The sequence below is a fragment of the Trachypithecus francoisi genome, unplaced genomic scaffold, assembly GCF_009764315.1.
Source record: "Trachypithecus francoisi isolate TF-2019V2 unplaced genomic scaffold, Tfra_2.0 Lachesis_group12, whole genome shotgun sequence".
Classification (NCBI taxonomy): Eukaryota; Metazoa; Chordata; class Mammalia; order Primates; family Cercopithecidae; genus Trachypithecus; species Trachypithecus francoisi.
In genome coordinates this window covers 119,660,374-119,679,987 of record NW_022681457.1, presented here as the reverse complement: position 1 = coordinate 119,679,987, position 19,614 = coordinate 119,660,374, and the positions used below count along the sequence as shown (strand labels likewise).

The following is a 19,614-nucleotide window of genomic DNA, read 5'->3' as shown; positions in this document are numbered from 1 at the left end:
AAGGCCCCTGTCCCTCCCGGGCCTCCAGCCTATACACAAAGCCCAGCGGTTGCCCTTTACGTGAGAGGAATTTCTGAACACTACCCCGTTAAAAGCCAGTCCTGAAATCGTCTTTCGCAGAACTCAAAGCTGCTCCCAGTTTTCTGGGAATTCAGGCCTGCGTGGGAGAGCCTCAGGGTTAGGGAAAAGGGGCTGGTGGCTGGTGCTGGAGGAGGTCCCTGTGCCTGTCACCAGGGGGTCACATTCAGGCTCACGTGCGGCTGGGGTGAAGGGCCTCCCAGTCATGAATCCTGCCACGGGTGAAGAAGGTGCCAACCCGGAGCCTCCTCCCAGCACCTCTGTGGCATCGCCCCTGCTCCCATCGTCCTCCTGTCTCTACTCCCGCCATCCTCCCACCCCACCCCTGCCTCCCAGTGCCTCTGTGGCATTGTGCCTGCTCCCGCCATCCTCCCGCCTCCACTCCTGCCATCCTCCTGCCCCACCCCTGCCTCCCAGCACCTCTGTGGCATCTCCCCCGCTCCCTCCATCCTCCCACCCCATCCCTGCTTCCCAGCGCCTCTGTGGCATTGCCCCTGCTCCCGCGCAGCCATCCTCCCACCCCACCCCTGCCTGGTTTTCTGGAACCCCTGGAACCAGCATCACACAAGTGAGCAAGTGGCTCTTTCCAATCTTACAACACCCGCGGTGGAAGGAACAGGTGGAAAGATTGTTGAGACTTGTAAATTAGTTGCTAATGAGGAAAATTAGGAAATTTGCTGAGGCATAAAAAATGAGAAGTCCGGAGAAAGAAGACAAATGGACCTGCAGCTATTCCCGCCCCACCCCCACCCCTCGCCCTTTCACACCCTGGTTTAGACCAGACCGAAACACAGATCTGATGCCTGGGTTAACGCAAAGAAATTGCTTTAAAATGTAAAGGTGATTAATTGGATTAATGTGCAAAAAATGGTTAAAGTATGTCAGGGAATGAGGAGGGAGTGGGGGCCCGTGTTCCGGGGACCACCTGCCGCCTGCCGGCCCATGGAAAGTGTTCTGCCAACGGCATTTCCCAGAACACTCAGAAGGACCCTGCCAGGTGACCACTGTCATTCTGCTTCTGCAGAGGAGAAGCCCTGGCCTGCCGAGCCTACTCCTGGAGCCCGGTGGTGGCTGCCCACACCCCCTCCTGCCTGCGCGGACCCCTGTGGCCACGCCCAGGGCGCAGGGTCAGGACCAGTGCAGAGCAACACGGGACTGTAGCCTGTAGGCTGATGAGTCCAACAGAAGCACCCCACCCCTGTAAGGGGGACACCCGAGACCCTGTGGTGGCCGCTGCTGGGGTCTCCAGCCTCTCCTTGGAAGGCGTGTGACAAGTGTGGTGTGTGGCCCCGGACACTTTCTGAGCCTCAGCTGGCCCTGATGCTAAAGGGACCCATGGAGGTATTGTGTGGGATTCCTACTGTGTCTTTTCAATAAAACCCATGGTTTGGAACCTCGGGAAGACACACACTTCGTACAAATTTGATTCCTAAGGCCCTTCCATTCTGCACCCTAGGGTTAGAAAACACGCTGGGGCTGACCCGGAGCTCAGGGAAACACTCCCCACGGTTGCCACGGGAGCCCCGTCCCCAGCGGCTCTCCTCAGGGCCTGGGGTGGGGAGACACCACACAGGGGTGGGCGTGCAGGCCAAGGAGCTCCTTCCCGGTGTTTGAGTCCCAGTGCTGCCCCTCTCCGGTGCAGCCGCGGGAGTGCAGGCCAAGGAACTCCTTGGCCCGGGGCTTGAGTCCCACCCCTCTCCCGTGCACAGCCTGGGGCAGGTCCTGGCTTCTCTGTGCCTCAGTTTCCTGATCCATAAAATGGAGATAAGAACAGGCCAGGCCCCGGGGCGGTTGCTGAGGGGTAGATTATCCCTGACAGAGGAAAACAAGTGATTAAAGAAAAAAAAACAGAGCCTGTCCCCCACCCAGGCCACCAACACCTGCAAGGGCCTGCACACCATCAGGATCTTGAGGGGGCAGGCAGGGAAGGGCCGGGCGCCCCCGCAGCCCCTGGTTCCCCCGCGAGCCTCAGGCCCTCTTCTCTGGCTGCCATGTCCACGGGCCGCGCTCGGGTCAGTGGCAAGCTAACGCCTTTGTCAGGGTGATTAATAGCGGGGGACTGTCGTTAATTCACTGCCTAATGACTGCGGCCCGCGCGCTCCGAGTAATCGGGTGATGTATGTGGACCGCGCACACCTCGTGGCAGAGGTGAAAATCATTTCGACAAGTCAAATATTGTCACAGGGAACAAATGGCTCTCCCTGTTAATAAAAATTAATGAATTTTTTTCTTTCTTTCTTTCTTTCTTTCCTCACCGCTGGCCTGCTAAATGAATCTGAGGGCGGCTGAGTGTGGACGGGCTGGGAAGGGTTAAGTTCCTGATTCCATGGTTAAAACCATGAACGTCTTCATCAGGGCGAGTGTGGCCAGAAGGCCAGGGTGGTCTCACACCTGCAGCCTGGCCGCTTCCCCCAGGAGTGGCTGCAGGCCCTTCCGGGATGGGGGTGCAGAGGCCCCCCAGGCCTGAAGGGGTGAGGCTTCCAGAGAGGGGCTGCAGCTGCCCCGAGCTCTCTGGCCCCGAGGGTGATGGGGGCACCTTCAGGCTGTTCTCCCCACCCCTCCACTGCAGCCCCATCACCATGTGGGAGGGAATTAGGGAGCAGAGCTGAGTGGATTAGGACCAGGGGCTGGGCAATGTGTTTATCCAGGGAGGGTCCTCCTGGCCCCTACAGCTGGAGCCCAAGGTGGTACCAGTTTCCCTAGGAGCATCTGGGTGGCCCCCAGCCCCTACCCTGGCTGTGAGGGGCAGGGAGTCAGGCCTCAAAGGCCTCAGCCTCTGTGGATCCCCACCCCCACTCTGGTGGGAGGCCAGGCCAGGGCAGTGAGCCAGCCCGCCTCTGTGCCCAGAGGAGGCGGGGCTGGGGGAGCAGGGGAAGGGAGGGCCTGCACCCACCATTGGCAACAAAGCTGTCCTGGCCGCTCCTGTCACCAGGGCTGGAGGCACACGGACATGGACGCTGCCCTCCCCACCCCATGATGCAAACCCCCAGTTTTCATCCCAGCAGCTAGGTCTGTCAGGAGCCCATGGCCTGCTCTGTCTGCAGCGGCCATGGTGGAGGCAGGCCACCGGGAAAACGTGTGTTTCAGCTCCCAGAGCTCAGGTTGATGATGCCAGCCCAAGCGAGGCTGTGCTCCCCAGTCCACCTTGGCTAGAGAGCCCACACAGCCTCGCTGCAGCCCTTAAGAGAAGCCTGGGGCAGGAGCACCCCTGTCCCAGAGGGACCCCGCACCCTCAGTGCCCCAGGGAGACCTGCGCCGTCCAGACTGACAGGCAGCGCTCAGGGCCCTCTCTCCCTCTTGCAATTTTTATTTCGGGGCCACGTTTGCTTATTTGCGGCGTGACTTGCTCTGGCCTATGCACGGCAGCCACAGGCCCAGTTGGTAGGAACTAAAGAGATAAATAAGTCTATAAATAGTTTGGTGGCGGTCGGCTGTTACGGCGCTTGCTCAGCATTTAACCCCTTGTTCCTCCTCCCCGCTGTCTGGGCAGAGCCAGGGAAAGGGAAGCAGAGAACAGAAATCTCCAAGTGTGTTTTCTTTTCTGAACGAGCCCTGGCTGAGTGCACTTTGTCCTCAGGTGGCCTGGCCTGCAGAGCCTCCTGCAAGGACCCCGGCCTTGATTGCAACCCCCTCCAAACCCTCAGTGGCCCAGGTGACCTGGCAGCAGGCAGATGTGGCCATCTTGGGGTAGCTGCCCATCCCTTCCTCAGCCCTTGATATCCCACTTACAGCCTCCGAGTTTGCAGAAACACAGCTGTCTGTGTATGTTGGGGGACCCTTCCCCAAATCTGCTCTGGCCACGAGCTGAGCTGGCTCCTGTCCTGCCCTCCTCGGGCTGGCAAGCCCAGGCCCCTTCTGGGTTCTGGTTGGCTCCGTGGAACCTGAAGGGCCCCAGGACTCCAGAATGCCTAAGCACCTGGCTGACCCTCCAGCAGAAGCCTGAGGAAGCCTCCAGATGAGAGGTGACCCTCTTCTCTGTGGCCACCTAGGCCCTCCACCAGCCAGAACCTCTAGTAGTCCTGCTTGGATCAGGGGCCTCCTGAGCACAATGTCCTGGGGCAGCGACCCCAGCCCCAGGTGCACCCCCGGCCTCCGCCCCAACGGGGGAGCTGCGATCCAGTAGAATGGGGTCCCCGGTGCCGGAGGAGCATCCCTGGGCCCAGCGGGAGACTGTGAGGTGCTCAATGGCCCCACGATGTCCTTACGCTGCTATGGGCCTTGCCGGCTGCTGTGTCAGCTGCCTTAGGTGTGGGGGCCGCCTAGCAATCAGGGTGGAGAAGGAGTTGAGAACAGCATCACCCACTCACATGCAGGTGAGGGGCAGGGCATTACAGCTTTGAACGTCCCCCAGAGTCTTCCAGGTTAGATCTGTGTCTGTTTTACAGAGGAGGCGGCTGAGGTCCAGAAGGTGTAAGTGGCTTTACCCCAGTCCCAAGGTACACAGGCTGGAAGGAGACCTGCCCTTGCTTATAGGACCAAGAGTCAACTAGGGTGGTAGGGGAAGTCAACCTTACCTGCTTTCCAGAGACCCTGAGATCTGGGCAGTGGGGCTGCTGACGGGAACCTCGTTTCACTTGGGTGGGTTTTGTGGACGCTTAGGGTACACCGTCGATTCAGGTGTTCACTGGTGTGTGCTTCACTGTAGCTAAAATGTGGAGACACGCAAGTGTCCATCCACAAATGAAGAGATAAGCTGGAGGCGGCATGTACATGCCTGGACCATTCCTCAGCCCTCAAAACGAAGGAAATTGCGACACATGCCACCACCTGGAGGAAACTCGAGGACATTGTGCTAAGCTAAGTAAGCCAGTTGGAAAAGGCCAATATTGTAGGATCCCACTTACGGGAGGTCCCTAGAGTCATCGCATGCGTAGAGACGGAAAGTAGAATGGTGGGTGCCAGGGGCTGGGGGAGGGGATGGAGAGTGTCTGACGGGGTAGACTTTCTCTCTGGGGAGATGCAGGCGTTCTGGAGATAGGTGGTGGTGACTGAAGGCAGCACACAGCGTGAATGTGCTTAATGCCAGGGAGCTGTGCACTGAAAAACGACTAAAATGATACATTTTATGTTATACGTATTTGCCCACAGTCTTTTTAGAAGCACACTGTCAGGTTGCCAGATCTCAGGTCGTGGAGATAGTGCTTGGAGCCAACACCCCCTGGTATTTGAGGGGTCCAGTGCATGCACAGTGAAGGGTTAAGGAGAAGCACCCCACTCTGCTGCCGCCCAGATGCTGCTTAGCGCAGGGCCGGGGAGCCTCGGCTGTGATTCAGGAGGGAAACAGTGAGATTTGAGCAATCCGTGGGCTACCTTGCTGCCCCCGGGGCTCGGGGAAGAGGTATATTAACCAAGGAATAAAGGAGAGGAAGAAAAAAGGCCAAATCACATCTCTCTGAAACAAAGAGGCTTTTTACCAGGAACAAGGCTTGATAAAAATTACAGTGGCATCGCGAGTCATTCAGTGCCTGCCCGGGGCGATGGAGGCGGCGAGGAAATACAGGATGCGGGGTCTGAAATGGGAACGCTGCTGTCCCTGGAGCATTGCACGGATAAATAATCGTCTTAGAATAATGCTTCGGCTTTAAGTAGGGCCAGGTGGCCTGAGCTGTCCAACCGAGGCCTCTGTGGCCCTGCGTGAGGGCCAGATTCAGCTTGGCTGGTCTGGGGAGATTCCAGGGGCTGGGAGGGGCGTTCGTGGGCAGTGGCTTCATGGACCCCAGTGGGACTTTGTGGTGGTCTGTGCAGCGCACCCAGGCCCACCCGCCTGCCCCAGAGGCGTGGGCCGCACAGAGGTTGGGGCTGCTCGCCCTTCCCCTTGGCAGCGGATGTGCTCCTCTCTGAGCGGCCAGCCCTGGGGGCGTGAATGGCAGCCATGCATCCTCCAGGCTGTGATGGGGCCGAGGCTCCCTGCTCAGCAACATGGCTCATCTGGGTGGTTTATCCTCCTGGTGCAAGTCTTTGTTTCTTCCTCTGGGAGATGGGGGACCAGCAACCTGCTTCAGGGCACCAGGAGCAGGTTATGGCCAGAGGGGTTGGCAGGGAGCGTCGTGTGTTCTCGGCCAGGCCCATGCTGTGGTCGCTTTGGTCTTTGTGTGAGTGTCTTGGGTCTGCTTTAACAAAAGAGCACAAACTGGGTGGACTAAAACAATCGAAGGACGCTCTCCTACTCCGGAGGCCAGAGACACAAAGTCAGGCTGCGGACAGGGTCTTGCTGCCTCTGGAGGCTCTAGGGGAAGAGTCCCTGCTCACCTCTCCCAGCTTCTGGTGGCTCCAGGCATTCCTTGGCTCAGGGCAAATCCCTGCCTCTGTCATCATATGGGTGTCACCTGGGCATGTCTCTGTGTCCACCTCCTTGTCCTATAAGGACACCAGTCCCATTGCATTAGGACCCTCCCCAGTGACCTCACCTGAACTCGATTACCGCTATAAAGACCTTATTTCCAAACCAGGTCACATTCTGAGGCCCGGGGGTTAGGGCTTGAACGCACCTTTTGGGGTGACATCATTCAACTGGTTACAGTCTTGGGAGCCACCGGCCAGCCCGGGTGACAGTGGGGGCTGGTGGAGATTCCCCAAGTCAGAAGGGCTGGGTCTGCGCTTCCCCGCGCTGTGCCCTGGACAAGGCCTGGAGTGGGTTTCCATCCACTTCCTTCATCTCTAAAGTGGAGGCAGTGCTGTGGACCGTCCCTGCCTCCCTCCCTGTCTGCGACAAAGGCGAGTGTGTGTGAAGGTAGCCAGGCCAGGGGGTTGCATCTGGTCAGGACTGGGGAGACAAGGCAGGAAGCCCCACTTCTTTGCTGGGGAAGTTTCTGTACCTCAGTGGCTCCGAGAGGGCTGGGAGCCTGTCTCTGAGGTCAGGGCCCCGCCTTCCCAGGCTCTCCCGGGCCGTAATGACAATTCAGCTTCATCAGCCCTGCAGCTGGGGTTCAACGTTCCCCAGTCCCTGTGGGCCAGGTCCCGGGTGCAGGTTTGGGATAGAAACAGCGATTGATCATTATTAATATTTAGCACGTTTGCAGAAACAGCTTTCTCAGTGCTATTAATCTGCTGTGTTAATAGCGGCCCCTTGGTTCTGGGCGCAGATGCTCAGGAGGGGAATGCCAATGAGTCCCAGTGCTGCAGGGCAGCCGCGGCCCGGGGCAGGTCAGAAGGTGGGACCAGCGGCCAAGGCTCCTCCCAGCACCGTTTCCTGGAGTTACGACAGCTTTGTTTTTGTCTCGAAGCCAAGATCCAGGGTGAGGGGAGAAGCTTTTGCCTTTACCGCACAGTTTTAAAGACAGAAAAGAAGAACAAGATAGAACTCCATCAGTTCCCAAGTTTCTCTTTCTAGCAAACAGTTTTTGGGAAGGGGGCCTTCAGGATGACCCCTGCCCCTCCAGGCGCCCTCCTGAAGAGGGGCCTTCTGCTCCCCGGCATACACTCTACAAGGATATGTAGGTGTACAGAATCCTCTGTGAGGAAAGGGAACACCCTATTTTTTCTCTAGAAGTTGCCTCTGTGCGTGCCTGCTCTCCCTGATCAGCTCCCACAGCCGCAGCCTGCCTGATGTGCCTGCCTCTCCCTCTCCCTGTTTTGTTCAGGGGGCAGGATGGCCCTTCACAGCTCATGGGGACTTGTAGGCACCCAGATGGGGGCGTATTCTCCAGGTCTCTGACCCACTACACAACGCTCCTCCCAGCTTGGTTCTGAGAAGGAAAATTGAAGCCAGAAGATGGGGTCCCCACAAGGCTCAGGTGGAACCTGCAGTCACTGTGGGAGCCAGGCACATCCCCCACCGAGTCCCGGAACTCACACCTGCCCACCCCCGACATGGGTGCAGGGAGGGTGACAGCCAGTCAGCCCTGAAGAAGCAGCAGAGAAACCAGCCCTTTCTCAGAGGTGGGGCCTGGCTGAGAAAGCCCAGATGTTCCTCTCAGGTGAGTTGATCAGGGTCAAGGGCAGAGAGGAGCCAGAGTTGTTAATGGTGCTTCACTGCTAGGGAAGGAAAGTCAGAAATGGGAGTGAGTGTACTGCCTTCTACCTTTTCTGTTAAGAACTGCCCTCGAAGGTTGCTCTCACCTCTATCCATCCATCCACTCACTCCCTCACTCATCCATTCATCCATCCATCCATCCATCCAGCCACCCATTGATTCACCCACCCATCCATTCATCCATTCATTCATTAACCCATCCATGCACTCCTTCATCTATCCATCCATCCATCCATTCATCTATCCATCCATCTATTTATGCATCTATCCCCTCATCTATCCACCCAGCCATTCTTCATCCACCTATCTATACATTCATCCACCATCTGTCCATCCATCCATCCATCCATCCATCTGCCCATCCATCTGTCCATCCATCTATTCTTTCATCCATACCTCCTTCCATCCATCCCCTTATAAATCCATCCATCCATCCACGCATTGATTCACCCACCCATCCATTCATCCATTCATTCATTAACCCATCCATGCACTCATTCATCTATCCATTCTTCCTTCCTTCCTTCCATCCATCCATCCACCCATCCATTCATCTATCCATCCATCTGTGTACCCATCTATCCCCTCATCTATCCACCCAGCCATTCATCCACCTATCTATGCATTCATCCACCATCTGTCCATTCATCCATCTATCCATCCATCCATCCATCTGCCCATCTATCCATCCATCCATCCGTCCATCTATTCTTCCATCCATACCTCCTTCCATCCATCCCCTTATAAATCCATCCATCCATCCACCCATTGATTCACCCACCCATCCATTCATCCATTCATTCATTAACCCATCCATGCACTCATTCACCTATCCATTCTTCCTTCCCTCCATCCATGTATCCACTCATCTATCCACTCATGCATTCATCCATTCATTTACACACCCATTCATTCATCCATCCATCCATTAACCCATCCCAGTACTCATCCATCCATTTTTCCTTCTACCCACTCATCCATCCATCCATTAACTCATCCATCTACTCATGTATCTATCCACTTATCCATTCATCCACTTATCTATATATTCATCCACCATCTGTCCATTCATTCACCCATCCATCAACCCATCCATTTACTCATCCATTCATTCATCTATTCACCCGTCTTGTCAATCTTTCCATCCATTCATAAATTCATCCACCCACCCACTTACCCATTCAGCTATTTATCTCTCCATCCATCTGTCAAACATTTATTCACACACCCACCCATACCTCTTCTGCTGGACATGACGAAGTTCATTACTGACTGCCAGGAAACTGTTTCGGGTGTTTTGTCATTGTAGGGAGAACATGGGATTGTTAGAATGGTGTTTGAGAGCTTCGAAATCAAGACAGTTTGAACAACTCCCAGCTTGTTCCTGACTAGCTGTATGGCATTTAGGAAGTTGCTCACTCTCTGAGCTTCGCTTCTTTGATGTATAAACTGGGTGAGGTCACAACTCTGCCTTCCCTCCAGGACTGCTGCAAGAATGAACTGGACCACGGTGCCAGCTGCATGCTCCGCGGCCCAGTCAATATCAGCAGCCGGCCAGTCCCCAGGAGAGCGAGCCAATGTCAGTGCTCTATTGTCTGATTAGAGGCTGATTGCTCCAAAGTCTTTCCTGGCATCACTCTGGAATCGAACAGCTGTGTGGTCAACCAGGGACCATGTTTCCTCACAGTCTTGGTGTTGTGATATAGGCGTTCTCTGTCCTGAAGTTTTGCCTCCCTTTGTAATCGCATTTATATGTTGGCCTGAACTGATTAGTAAGTTTAGATACTGTTTTGGACAGGCCAGGTGAGACTGAATGCAACCTGAGGCATGCACACCTTGATGTGGCCTTTGGGGAGGAGCTGCCTCGTGCTGGGTCCTGCCTGTTTCAGAGCAGGGCAGCACAGCTCCTCAGAGCAGAAGACCCTTCCGGCAGACACCAGGCCACAGCGTCTGGCTGCCTCTGGCCAGAAGACTGCAGTTAAAAACAGACTTGCGAGGCTTGGCTAAGGCTGGGTTTTACAGGAGCTACAGCCTGGCGTTTGGTGGGCTGGGGAGTGGATCCTCCTCCTGCCAGCGATGTTAAGGGAGAAGATCGAGGAGCATGTGGCGATATGACAGCAAAGCTTTGGTCCCCTCACACCCAATATAAAATGCCGTGCACGAGAGAAAGCAGTTGTGGGGGCAGTTTTAGACTTGAAGCTGTTGGAGGCCAGATCTACATAGACAGGCGAGGGGTGTCTTGAACACAGCCCTTCTGAAATTCTTGGCTAATCTCCCCTCCCTCCCACAGGCCTCCGTCTGCCTCCCTCACGTCTGCACAGCCTCAGACCCAGAACCGAGCTCTGCGGAGAGGTGGTTCTTTAACAGCCACGTCTTCCTGGGAATGCTTTGGATGGGAAAAGTGCTTTGCAGCTCAGCTGCTGTTCTCCCGGAGGCCGGGGCTCCTGGAGGCTGCTGCTTGCTTTTCTCCGACTGGGTGGCAAATGTGTGTACTTAATTGAAAAACCTCAGGGTCAATAAGGGTTTCAGTTCAGATTTTCAGGGTGATCTCGACATTTTAGAAAGGCCTGGTTCCCTCTGTGTTAAACCCTGTTCCCCCAGGATGCACCCTCTTGTCACTCCGCACTTCCTCATCTGTCCCCAACCCCCTCTTCCCAAACTGGAGGGGCCTGCTCCTCGAGGGCCTCCCTCCCAGAGGCTTTGCTGCCGCACAGATTGCCTACACACGCCAGCCCCGCCCTGGTCAGTGGGCCTGGGTGGACCTGGGAATTACAGCTCTAGCAAGTCCCCAGGGGATGCAGAGGCTGTCGTCGGGGACTCCACTCAGACTCCTGAGCCACGGGGGCTGCAACCCACAGTGGGGTCCACTTGACCTCTAAAACCTTCTGGTCCCACCTCACTCCACACACCTTCCCCTGGGCTGGCCCTGGCCCTGGCCCTGTGGGTTTAGAGAAGGAGGTGACCCGACGCTGGGCCTTTCACGGCCTTGAGGCCTGATGTTACTGTCAGGGTCTTGGAGGAACTCAGACAAACCCCATCCAGGGCTCTTCCCAGTTTTGAAAGTTTCCATATGGCGCCCACCACACGCATTCTCTCTGCTCTGGACTTCTCTGACTGATGGTCGTGGGGGACGTGTAGCGGATCCCAATCAAAATAAGAGGGCTCTGCCCGTACTAGGGTGAGGCAGAGGGGCCACCTGGCAGGGCCAGGACTGGGGTCAGAGCCCTTGTGCCCCAGGGCATGACTGGGCTGGGTGCCAGGGGCAGGGAGCGTGGACTCAGAAATGGGTGTGCTCCAGCCCTCAGCCCCTCACTAGGGGATGACAGGCTCCTTCACCCCCTTGTGCCTCTGTTTCCCCAGCTGTACAGTGGGCAGCTCCCCTGAGGGAGGAGCAGACCCCCCTCCCGGAGCCACTCACTGCTTCGTCCACATGGCTGGGTGCAGGCAACAGAGAGACTGTGATGTCACGTCTGTCCCAACAGCTGGAAACAGGCTGAGACACCTGCTGTGGGGTGGCACATCCATCGGGTAGCATGAGGGAGAGCAAAGGGCCCCCGAGCGCCCACCCAGCTGCCAACCTGGACTCAGGGCAGGCCGGCACGGCACTGCGGAGCACATTGAAGAGGCTGCCTGCTCTCAAGGCCGGGCGCCTGTGTCCTGGCACCTCGCTGGCCTCCGCCTTGCCCCGCTCACCAGGCACTAGCCTCCTTGGAGAGTGTGGACGATTCCAAGGTGAACCGGCCCCGAGTGATCTCGTACAAGCTTTCCTGGTTACAGAGACGGCTCCCAAAGCCCAGAGATCTATGGCCTGAGCGGACCCGCAGGAATTCAGGACGGGTGGGGGGCCACCCCTGCTTTCCCGGGTCCCTGTTCCTATCACGGTGGACCCTCCCCAGGCTGCCACCTGGTTTCTTTGCTCGACAATGACAAAGAAATTAACGAATGACAAGGTTCTTGGTGATTTGCTGCCCAGAATCATTACCCTGGACTTTTCCTGTCCCTTCCCTGTCAGACTTTTGACCTTAGGTTTTCTGAAATATGACATTTCAGGGAGCTGCACAGCAAAGGGCTCCCTCGTGCTTCTCGGGTTGATTAGGAGCACTCACTGCCACCTCCACAGTTGTTTTTGTTGTTTCCATTTGTTTTTTCAGCTCCTCCCACCCCCCAGGCCCAGACGAGGTATCTCTGAGCTGGGCAGGAATCATTAAGTATGTTCTGCTGTAAACTCATAGGCCCAAAGTCATCACACATCCATGTGCACACAGGTGGTGTAAGGAACCGTGGATTTGTGGAGCGGGTGTTCCTTTCACTGAAATGTTCCTTGAAATCACGTGGCTGCGTATGCCGTTGTGAGAAACGCCGCGCAGAGCCCCAGCCTGCTTTTGGTGCAGTTCTCCCGGTGGGTCCTATTTTGGGCATCTCCAGGACCGCATCTTGGCCCCACAGAGAGGTGTGCAGCTGGGCGGGACCGCGTCCCCACAGGGCCCGTGGGCCGCAGAAGTGAAGACCCAGGCCAGCATCAGGAGGCCCCCAGGGAGCCCGCATGGGGCCTGGACGATGGTAGCCCGGGGCAGCCAAGCGCCATTCGCTGCCTCGCCCTTGAGGGAGGGAGGCAGGGGGGCCCGAACTTCAGCCCCTCACCCAGCAGACGGGAGACCCTTCCTCCTGAGGGGTCTCCAGACGGAAGAGAACAGGTTTCCCAACCCAGAGGTAGCATAGAGGCTGGGGTCAGCTGAGGTTGCCCTGGACACCTTTTCAGGTTCCTGACCAAGCCCTCTGCTTACACACGCAGTCTTACATATGCCCTCACACGCAGTCTTACACACGGTCTTACACATGCAGTCTTACACACGGTCTTACACATGCTTACACACGGTCTTACACACAGTCACATGCTTACACATGCAGTCTTACGGTCTTACACATGCTTACACACGATCTTACACATGCAGTCACATGCTTACACATGCAGTCTTACACACGGTCTTATGTAGTCTTATGGTCTTACACAAGCAGTCTTACACACGGTCTTACACATGCTTACACATGCTCTTACACACGCAATAACATGGTTACACATGCAGTCTTACACACACTCTTATGCACACAGTAACGTTTGCACACGCAGTCTTACAGTCTTACACATGCTTACACATGCAGTCTTATGGTCTTACACACACAGTCTTACACACTCTTACACATGCAGTAACATGTTTACACACAGTCTTACACACACTCGTACACACGCAGTAACGTTTATACTCGCAGTCTTACACACGGTCTTACACATGCAATCACATGCTTACACACAGTCTTACACACGGTCTTACACATACAGTCTTACACACGGTCTTACACACAGTCTTACACACGATCTTACACACACAATCTTACACATGCAGTCTTACACACGGTCTTACACACGCTGTCTTACACACGGTCTTACACATTCCGTCTTACGCAGTCTTACACACAGTCTTACACACGATCTTACACACACAATCTTGCACACGCAGTCTTACACACGCATTCTTACACACGGCCTTACACACACAGTCTTACACACGGTCTTACACAGGCAGTCTTACACACGGTCTTACACATTCAGTCTTACGCAGTCACACACAGTCTTACACACGATCTTACACACACAATCTTACACATGCAGTCTTACACACGCATTCTTACACACAGTCTTATGCACACAGTCTTACACACGGTCTTACACACGCAGTCTTACACATGGTCTTACACATTCAGTCTTACGCAGTCTTACACACGGTCTTACACACGCAGTCTTACACATGGTCTTACACAATCTTACACATGCAGTCTTACACATGCAGTCTTACACACGGTCTTACACACACAGTCTTAGACACGGTCTTACATACGCAGTCTTACACATGGTCTTACATATGCAGTCTTACACACACAGTCTTACACACGGTCTTACACACACAGTCTTACACACGGTCTTACACACGCAGTCTTACACATGGTCTTATACATGCAGTTTACACATGCAGTCTTACACATGGTCTTACACATGCTTACACACAGATGCGCACGGGATGCTCACCCTTACATGCACCCCGGGGGCCACCCTTCCCTGCCAGCTGCCACACGGTGCCTCTTTCCTGCCCAGTGGGGCCTGCAGGCCTCATGGCTTCTCCTTAAAACCACATGATGAAGGAGGAAGCACAGCCAGGCAGATATAGACTCCGAAAAACCCACGTGTACTCCCTCTGGCCAAGAATCTAGGCTGAAATCTGCCCATCCCTGCCACAGAGCCGCCCAGCACTCAGGCTTCAGGGAATGGATCGTCGTGTTGATAATCCCCCTGTGAGGGCACTGCTCGTGTGGCCCTGGCAGGGCCAGCCCCAGGTGGACGGCGATGAGGGACCCCCTGTTGGCTGTTGGGCTCCTGTCTTGGCCGGTTTAGCACAGTGGTGCTGATCTGTGGCCTCTTCTCTCTCTCTCTCTCCAGACCCCAAAACCCTGGCCATAGCTTTGCTTTCTAGACATGGCTCTCTTGGGAGATGGTGGGGGTGGCCTCTGTTCCGGGATGATTTCCTACAGCCGGGGTGAGGGGTGCAGAAGAAGAAATCCACTGTGAGGCTGAGAGAGACTCAGCCCTAAACCGAGGGTTGTGGTGGAGCCCAGGGGCAGTGTGAGGGGCTGAGGTTACCGTGGGCTCCCGGCCAGCTCGGTCTCTGTCCCAGCCCGGGGCAGAAGCAGGATTTCTTCACCTCCCTGACTTGTATTATGTGATCAAATGACTATCGCTCATACATGTGTGTGACAAGACTCAAAGCGGGGCCTCTCCGTGAAGATCGCTGAGAACACAGACTCGGCTGGAACTGGCAACTTGGCAGATTCTTCACAGGCAGAAAGGGGTGGCCTTGGTCCCGACTCGGGGTCACTCAGCTCCCTGCTGGCCAAGTCTGCCTCTTCCCTCCTGAGCTCCCTGTATCCCCACTCCCCTCCTTGCTTTTATCATTCCGTAGGTCTCCCCATAGAAATTCTAGAAGTGATGGCCTCAGTACCCTGGAATGAGATCACAGCAATCCCAAATAAAGGATGTCAGGTCTCCTGACAAGTCAATTGCATGTTGTTACACAGCCTACATCTCCAAAGTCATACATGATCCTGGCCCTGCACGCTGACCTGCGAGAGAGTGCCTGCCGGAAATGCACCCCAGTGTCATGGACGCCTGGGTAGTAGGGTCTGGGAACCTCAGTGAAAAGATGCCCACGTCCAGACTAAGCCTGTCCAGCAGGGTAGAGGACTGGGCAGCCTCCTGACCTTGCTGACCCTCTCAGGGGCATCCTGGCTGGAGCTCAGGGCAGAGGAGAGCTGAGCCTGATTTCCCGGCTCTGGTTGCCCCAGGGACCCCAGAGAGCGAGCGATTTGTGCCTGGCCCTGCTGGAGCCTCTGTGCAGGGCAGCGAGCGATTTGCGGGCCCAGGCCCTGCCGAAGCCTCCATGCAGGCTTCCTGCTTTCTCCGGGCTTTAGGGCTATTCTCTGCACCTCATTTTCTCACAGTGTTTTCTGCACACTAATTAGCCCTCCTCTCACCCACCCTTGAAAGAAGAGCTCCCTCTCCCCCAGCAACGGGGACAGCAAAATGAGACGGGTTTTTCCTGGAGGCTGTGGGCAATCGCTTAACCCCTGTGACCGCCGGGGAAGGGAGGCCGGGGCCCGATGCACAGACCTCCCTTTAATCAGCAGGAAACACTACCTTTCTCTCCTAAGCTGTTTGCTTGGCCAGTAAATTAAACATGTCCTTAAAGCGTTGATTTTCCTCCAGCGGGTCAGGGGTTTTGGGAAGTAGAATTCAAACAGAAAAAAGCCATGTTTTAAATGGAGCCCTGCAACGGATATGCACTTGATAGGGACACTGCCCCACGTCGGGCTCCAGCGGAACTCCCAGAAACACCTGGGGTTCTAATTCCTACTTGGCCTTCAGGCGGAGGCGCCCACGCCCGAAAGGAGTTAAGGAGTGCATGGGGGAGCTTTGGCTTCCAACCCGACTTTGTTTGCGAGCTCCGTGCAGTTACCAGTTCCAAATAATAAGATGCCATGTTAATTACCCCCCCCCTCTAATTTACCTTTATGCTGCACACAGTCAGTGGGGCGGGGGTTATGGGGTGTTCTTTCAAACCTAAACAACTTCAGGTCTTTAGGGCGGAGGAACAACAGCGGCAGTTCTGTGACTGCGTCTCTGAAAGGATCCGCCGCGTCAATTAGAAAGGACCCGTTGGCCACTTAAAACATAATAATTACTTCTCTGAATGCTGATAAATTAAATAAGTGTTTTCCTTGCGACTTTTCCCCCCAAGACTTTGGTTTCTTTTGAAAGAAAGCATTTTGCTCTTTCTTATGCTGATCTGTTTGCAACCAGTGTGAGGAATCTGAAGTCATTTTTCCCGTACTTAAAAGTTCTGGTCTCCTTGGAGGCTTCTGTTTCCCCAGCCAACGTCAGGGTGCGGGGCGGGGGCTGGGAGGCGAGGGCCGGCAGGACCGAGTCTTCAAGGCAGCCACAGAAGGAGGCGCTTGCATGGAAAGATCTAGATCAGGTCAGGGTGACGGAGCTCACCCCACCTCCTGCCCATTCCCGCCGCTCCCCACCTAACTAATACTCACATCTGCCTTTTTTATGTTATCGAGGCAGAATTCAACCACTGTAAACGGGGCGATTCAGCAGCACTGAGCCATTCACCCAGCGGTGCGACCACTCCCTCTCTAGTTCCCAGACACTTCATCACCCCGAAAGGAGACCTGGGCTTCTCGCTGTCACCCCCACCCCAGTCCCCGAAGCCTCCCACCTGCGTCTGTCTCTGGGGGCCTGTGCTGGATGAGTCATCTAAACGCCGCCAGGCAGGTGTGACCCTCTACATCGGCTTCCTATGCGGAGTGGCGCATGTCCAGGGCTGGTCCAGGCTGTGCGTGCCAGGGCCGCCCTCCTCCTTGGGGAGGGATGGTGCCACAGGTGTGACCCTCTGTATTGGCTTCCTACGCCGAGTGCCACGTGTCCAGGGCTGGTCCAGGCCGTGCTCCTCCTTGGAGAGGGTGGTACCATCCACTACTCATCCACTCCCTCATTCCCTCGCAGACAGATGTTTGGGCTGTTTCTGCCTTCTGGCGATGGTGAATCTGCCACGGTGAACATTCGCCTGCCTGAGTCCTGGTTTGGCTGCACTCGGTGGAGGGCTTTGCTTTTCTTCCTGTCCGGACTCCTCCTCACCCTGCCCATCTCCCCCAGTGCCTCGGGCTACTCTCTGGTATAGTTTCAGCTGCACGTACACACTCTCTTGGCACCCACCCTCTGTTAGGACGGACCCCAAAGGTCTATCCCAGACAGACAAACTGGGCACCCTCTTCTTGCTCAGCTCGGTGACCTGGGGCCTCATGACTCCGACATCCATGACCTCAGCAGGCCTATTCCTAGCCTGTGTCGAGATCATCAGGAACTTCCACGAGCCTCCCCAAGACCCAGCCGGCCCTACCCCAGTGCATGTCCAGGCTGCAGCCTAAGTGCGGGGATGTCCAGGCTGTGGCCTAAGTGCGGGGATGTCCAGGCTGTGGCCTAAGTGCGGGGATGTCCAGGCTGTGGCCTAAGTGCGGGGATGTCCGGGCTGCAGCCTCAGTGTGGGGATGTCCAGGCTGCGGCCTAAGTGCAGGGAAGCAGCACTGAGCACATTTCACAGTCACTCAAATTCTGAGTCCTCCCAGGCACTTAGGACTTCCGCCGTCCCTGATTTCCAAGGCTACAGAGGACATTTGGAATATTCTGGTGCAAATATTTCACCATCAGCCAGCCCTGGGTCAGCTGCCACGCATGACGGCTTCACCGGCTGTCGCCAAGCTTGCCAGGCACCGGCAGCTCCTTTCCTAGTTCCCCTAGGGCAGGACCAGCCGGCGCATCCTCAGGTGGCTGTGGGAGCCAGGGTAGGGGAGCCAGTGTGTGCTGGGCTGTGCCACTCCATCAGAAATGTTGGCCCCAGTGGAGCCTGGCGGGATCCCATCCTCTGGAGCCTCTGACGTGGAGTGATGGCAGCTTGGCTCAGGGCGGAGCGGAGGTGGCATATCCCAGGCAGGAGTGGCAGCCGGGCCTTCTGGGTCCCTGAGCACCCTCGGTCCCCGTTGACGCCCGAGTCCCTGGCACTCCCTAAGCCGTACACCCTGGGAGGGGCACGTGCTGCAAAGGCTGACGCTGCGTTGTCTCCTTTAGGTGACGGTGACATTGTAAATAATATGTATGAACCCGACCGGGACCTGCTGGCCGGCCACAGCGCGGAGGACGAGGCCGAGGACAGTGCCATGTCACCCATCCCCGTGGGTCCACCGTCCCCCTTCCCCACCAGCGAGGACTTCACCCCCAAGGAGGGCTCGCCGTACGAGGCCCCCGTCTACATTCCTGAAGACATTCCCATCCCACCGGACTTCGAGCTCCGAGAGTCCTCCATCCCGGGGGCCGGCCTGGGGGTCTGGGCCAAGAGGAAGATGGAAGCCGGGGAGAGGCTGGGCCCCTGCGTTGTGGTGCCCCGGGCAGCGGCGAAGGAGACGGACTTCGGATGGGAGGTGAGCAATCACACCTGAGCATGATTGATCACGGCCATTTATCTTGTGTTCCATCTATTTATAAAGCCAGGCTGAGCAGCCACTGCCCGAGGCGGGAGGCGCGGCCAGAGAGAGCGTTCAAATGTCACATTTCCCAGCCTATTTTATCCTGCAGCTCGCCTGATGGAAAGCCTCAGAGGTCCTCGTGGGCGCCTGTCAGCCCTGTAGGGCACGCCTACTCTCTCCCGGAAATGTGTCTTCCATGAGCTCATGTCTTAAAACATCCCGTGCTTCCCGCCGGATCCCAGGCGTGAACGCAGCCTTCGTGGCAGGGCAGGGAGATTAATAGAAAGTCCCAGAACAGGCAGCTGCACTCCAGGGCTTCATTCCAGGCCACGGCAGCGTGGAGCAGCTCACAAATCACACCTGGTGGCCACACTGCCCCGGCTGCCGCCTTCCCCGCCTGCCCCAGTCAGCCAGTGGCCTGAGAGTAGCCCGAACTTCTCCAGCTCCAGGGGCACAGGCCCTGTCCTGCCAGGAAGGGATGGCTAACTGTTTAAATTTTCCCACCATGACGTGACCGGCCTTGAGGGCCTGGAGCTGGCCTGGTGAACCTGCTGCAGGGGTCAGGAGACAGGGCGTCCCTGGGACGGCTCTGAGCGGGGAGCACCCAGAGCATCCTGCCCAGGCTGTGAGGGATGCGAGGCACCGGTGTTGGGGGCCCTTGAGTGGTCCTATGGGGACTAAGAGCCCCACCCCCCTACATAAAGTGCACTTCCTGGTGGGCCCTGGCCTTTCTGCCAGCCCCACACAGCCAGTTGTTGGTGGTCTTTCTGTCAGGGCTGCTGCTTGGGTGGAAAATGGGAACACCGGGTGGATTCCCCTATGCCTCCCAGCCTCTGAAGTGCCCAGATGGAGGTAGGCTCCTCATAGGCAAATGGCCTGAGCAGGGAAGAGGACCCCCAGATGGATGGAGGCAGGATCCTGTGTCTTGCCCA

The 19,614-nt window shown here is 56.3% G+C and overlaps 1 protein-coding gene across 1 annotated transcript in view; it reads left to right on the top strand.

The window, feature by feature from the left end:
• The window catches only part of LOC117093413 (histone-lysine N-methyltransferase PRDM16-like), a 173,668-nt gene that overhangs the window by 96,943 nt on the left and 57,111 nt on the right, over positions 1 to 19,614 (top strand). The window contains exon 2 of the mRNA XM_033228631.1: positions 18,288 to 18,637. Within this exon, the coding sequence (XP_033084522.1) occupies positions 18,288 to 18,637 (350 nt within the window). The remainder of the gene's footprint in view (positions 1 to 18,287; positions 18,638 to 19,614) is intronic.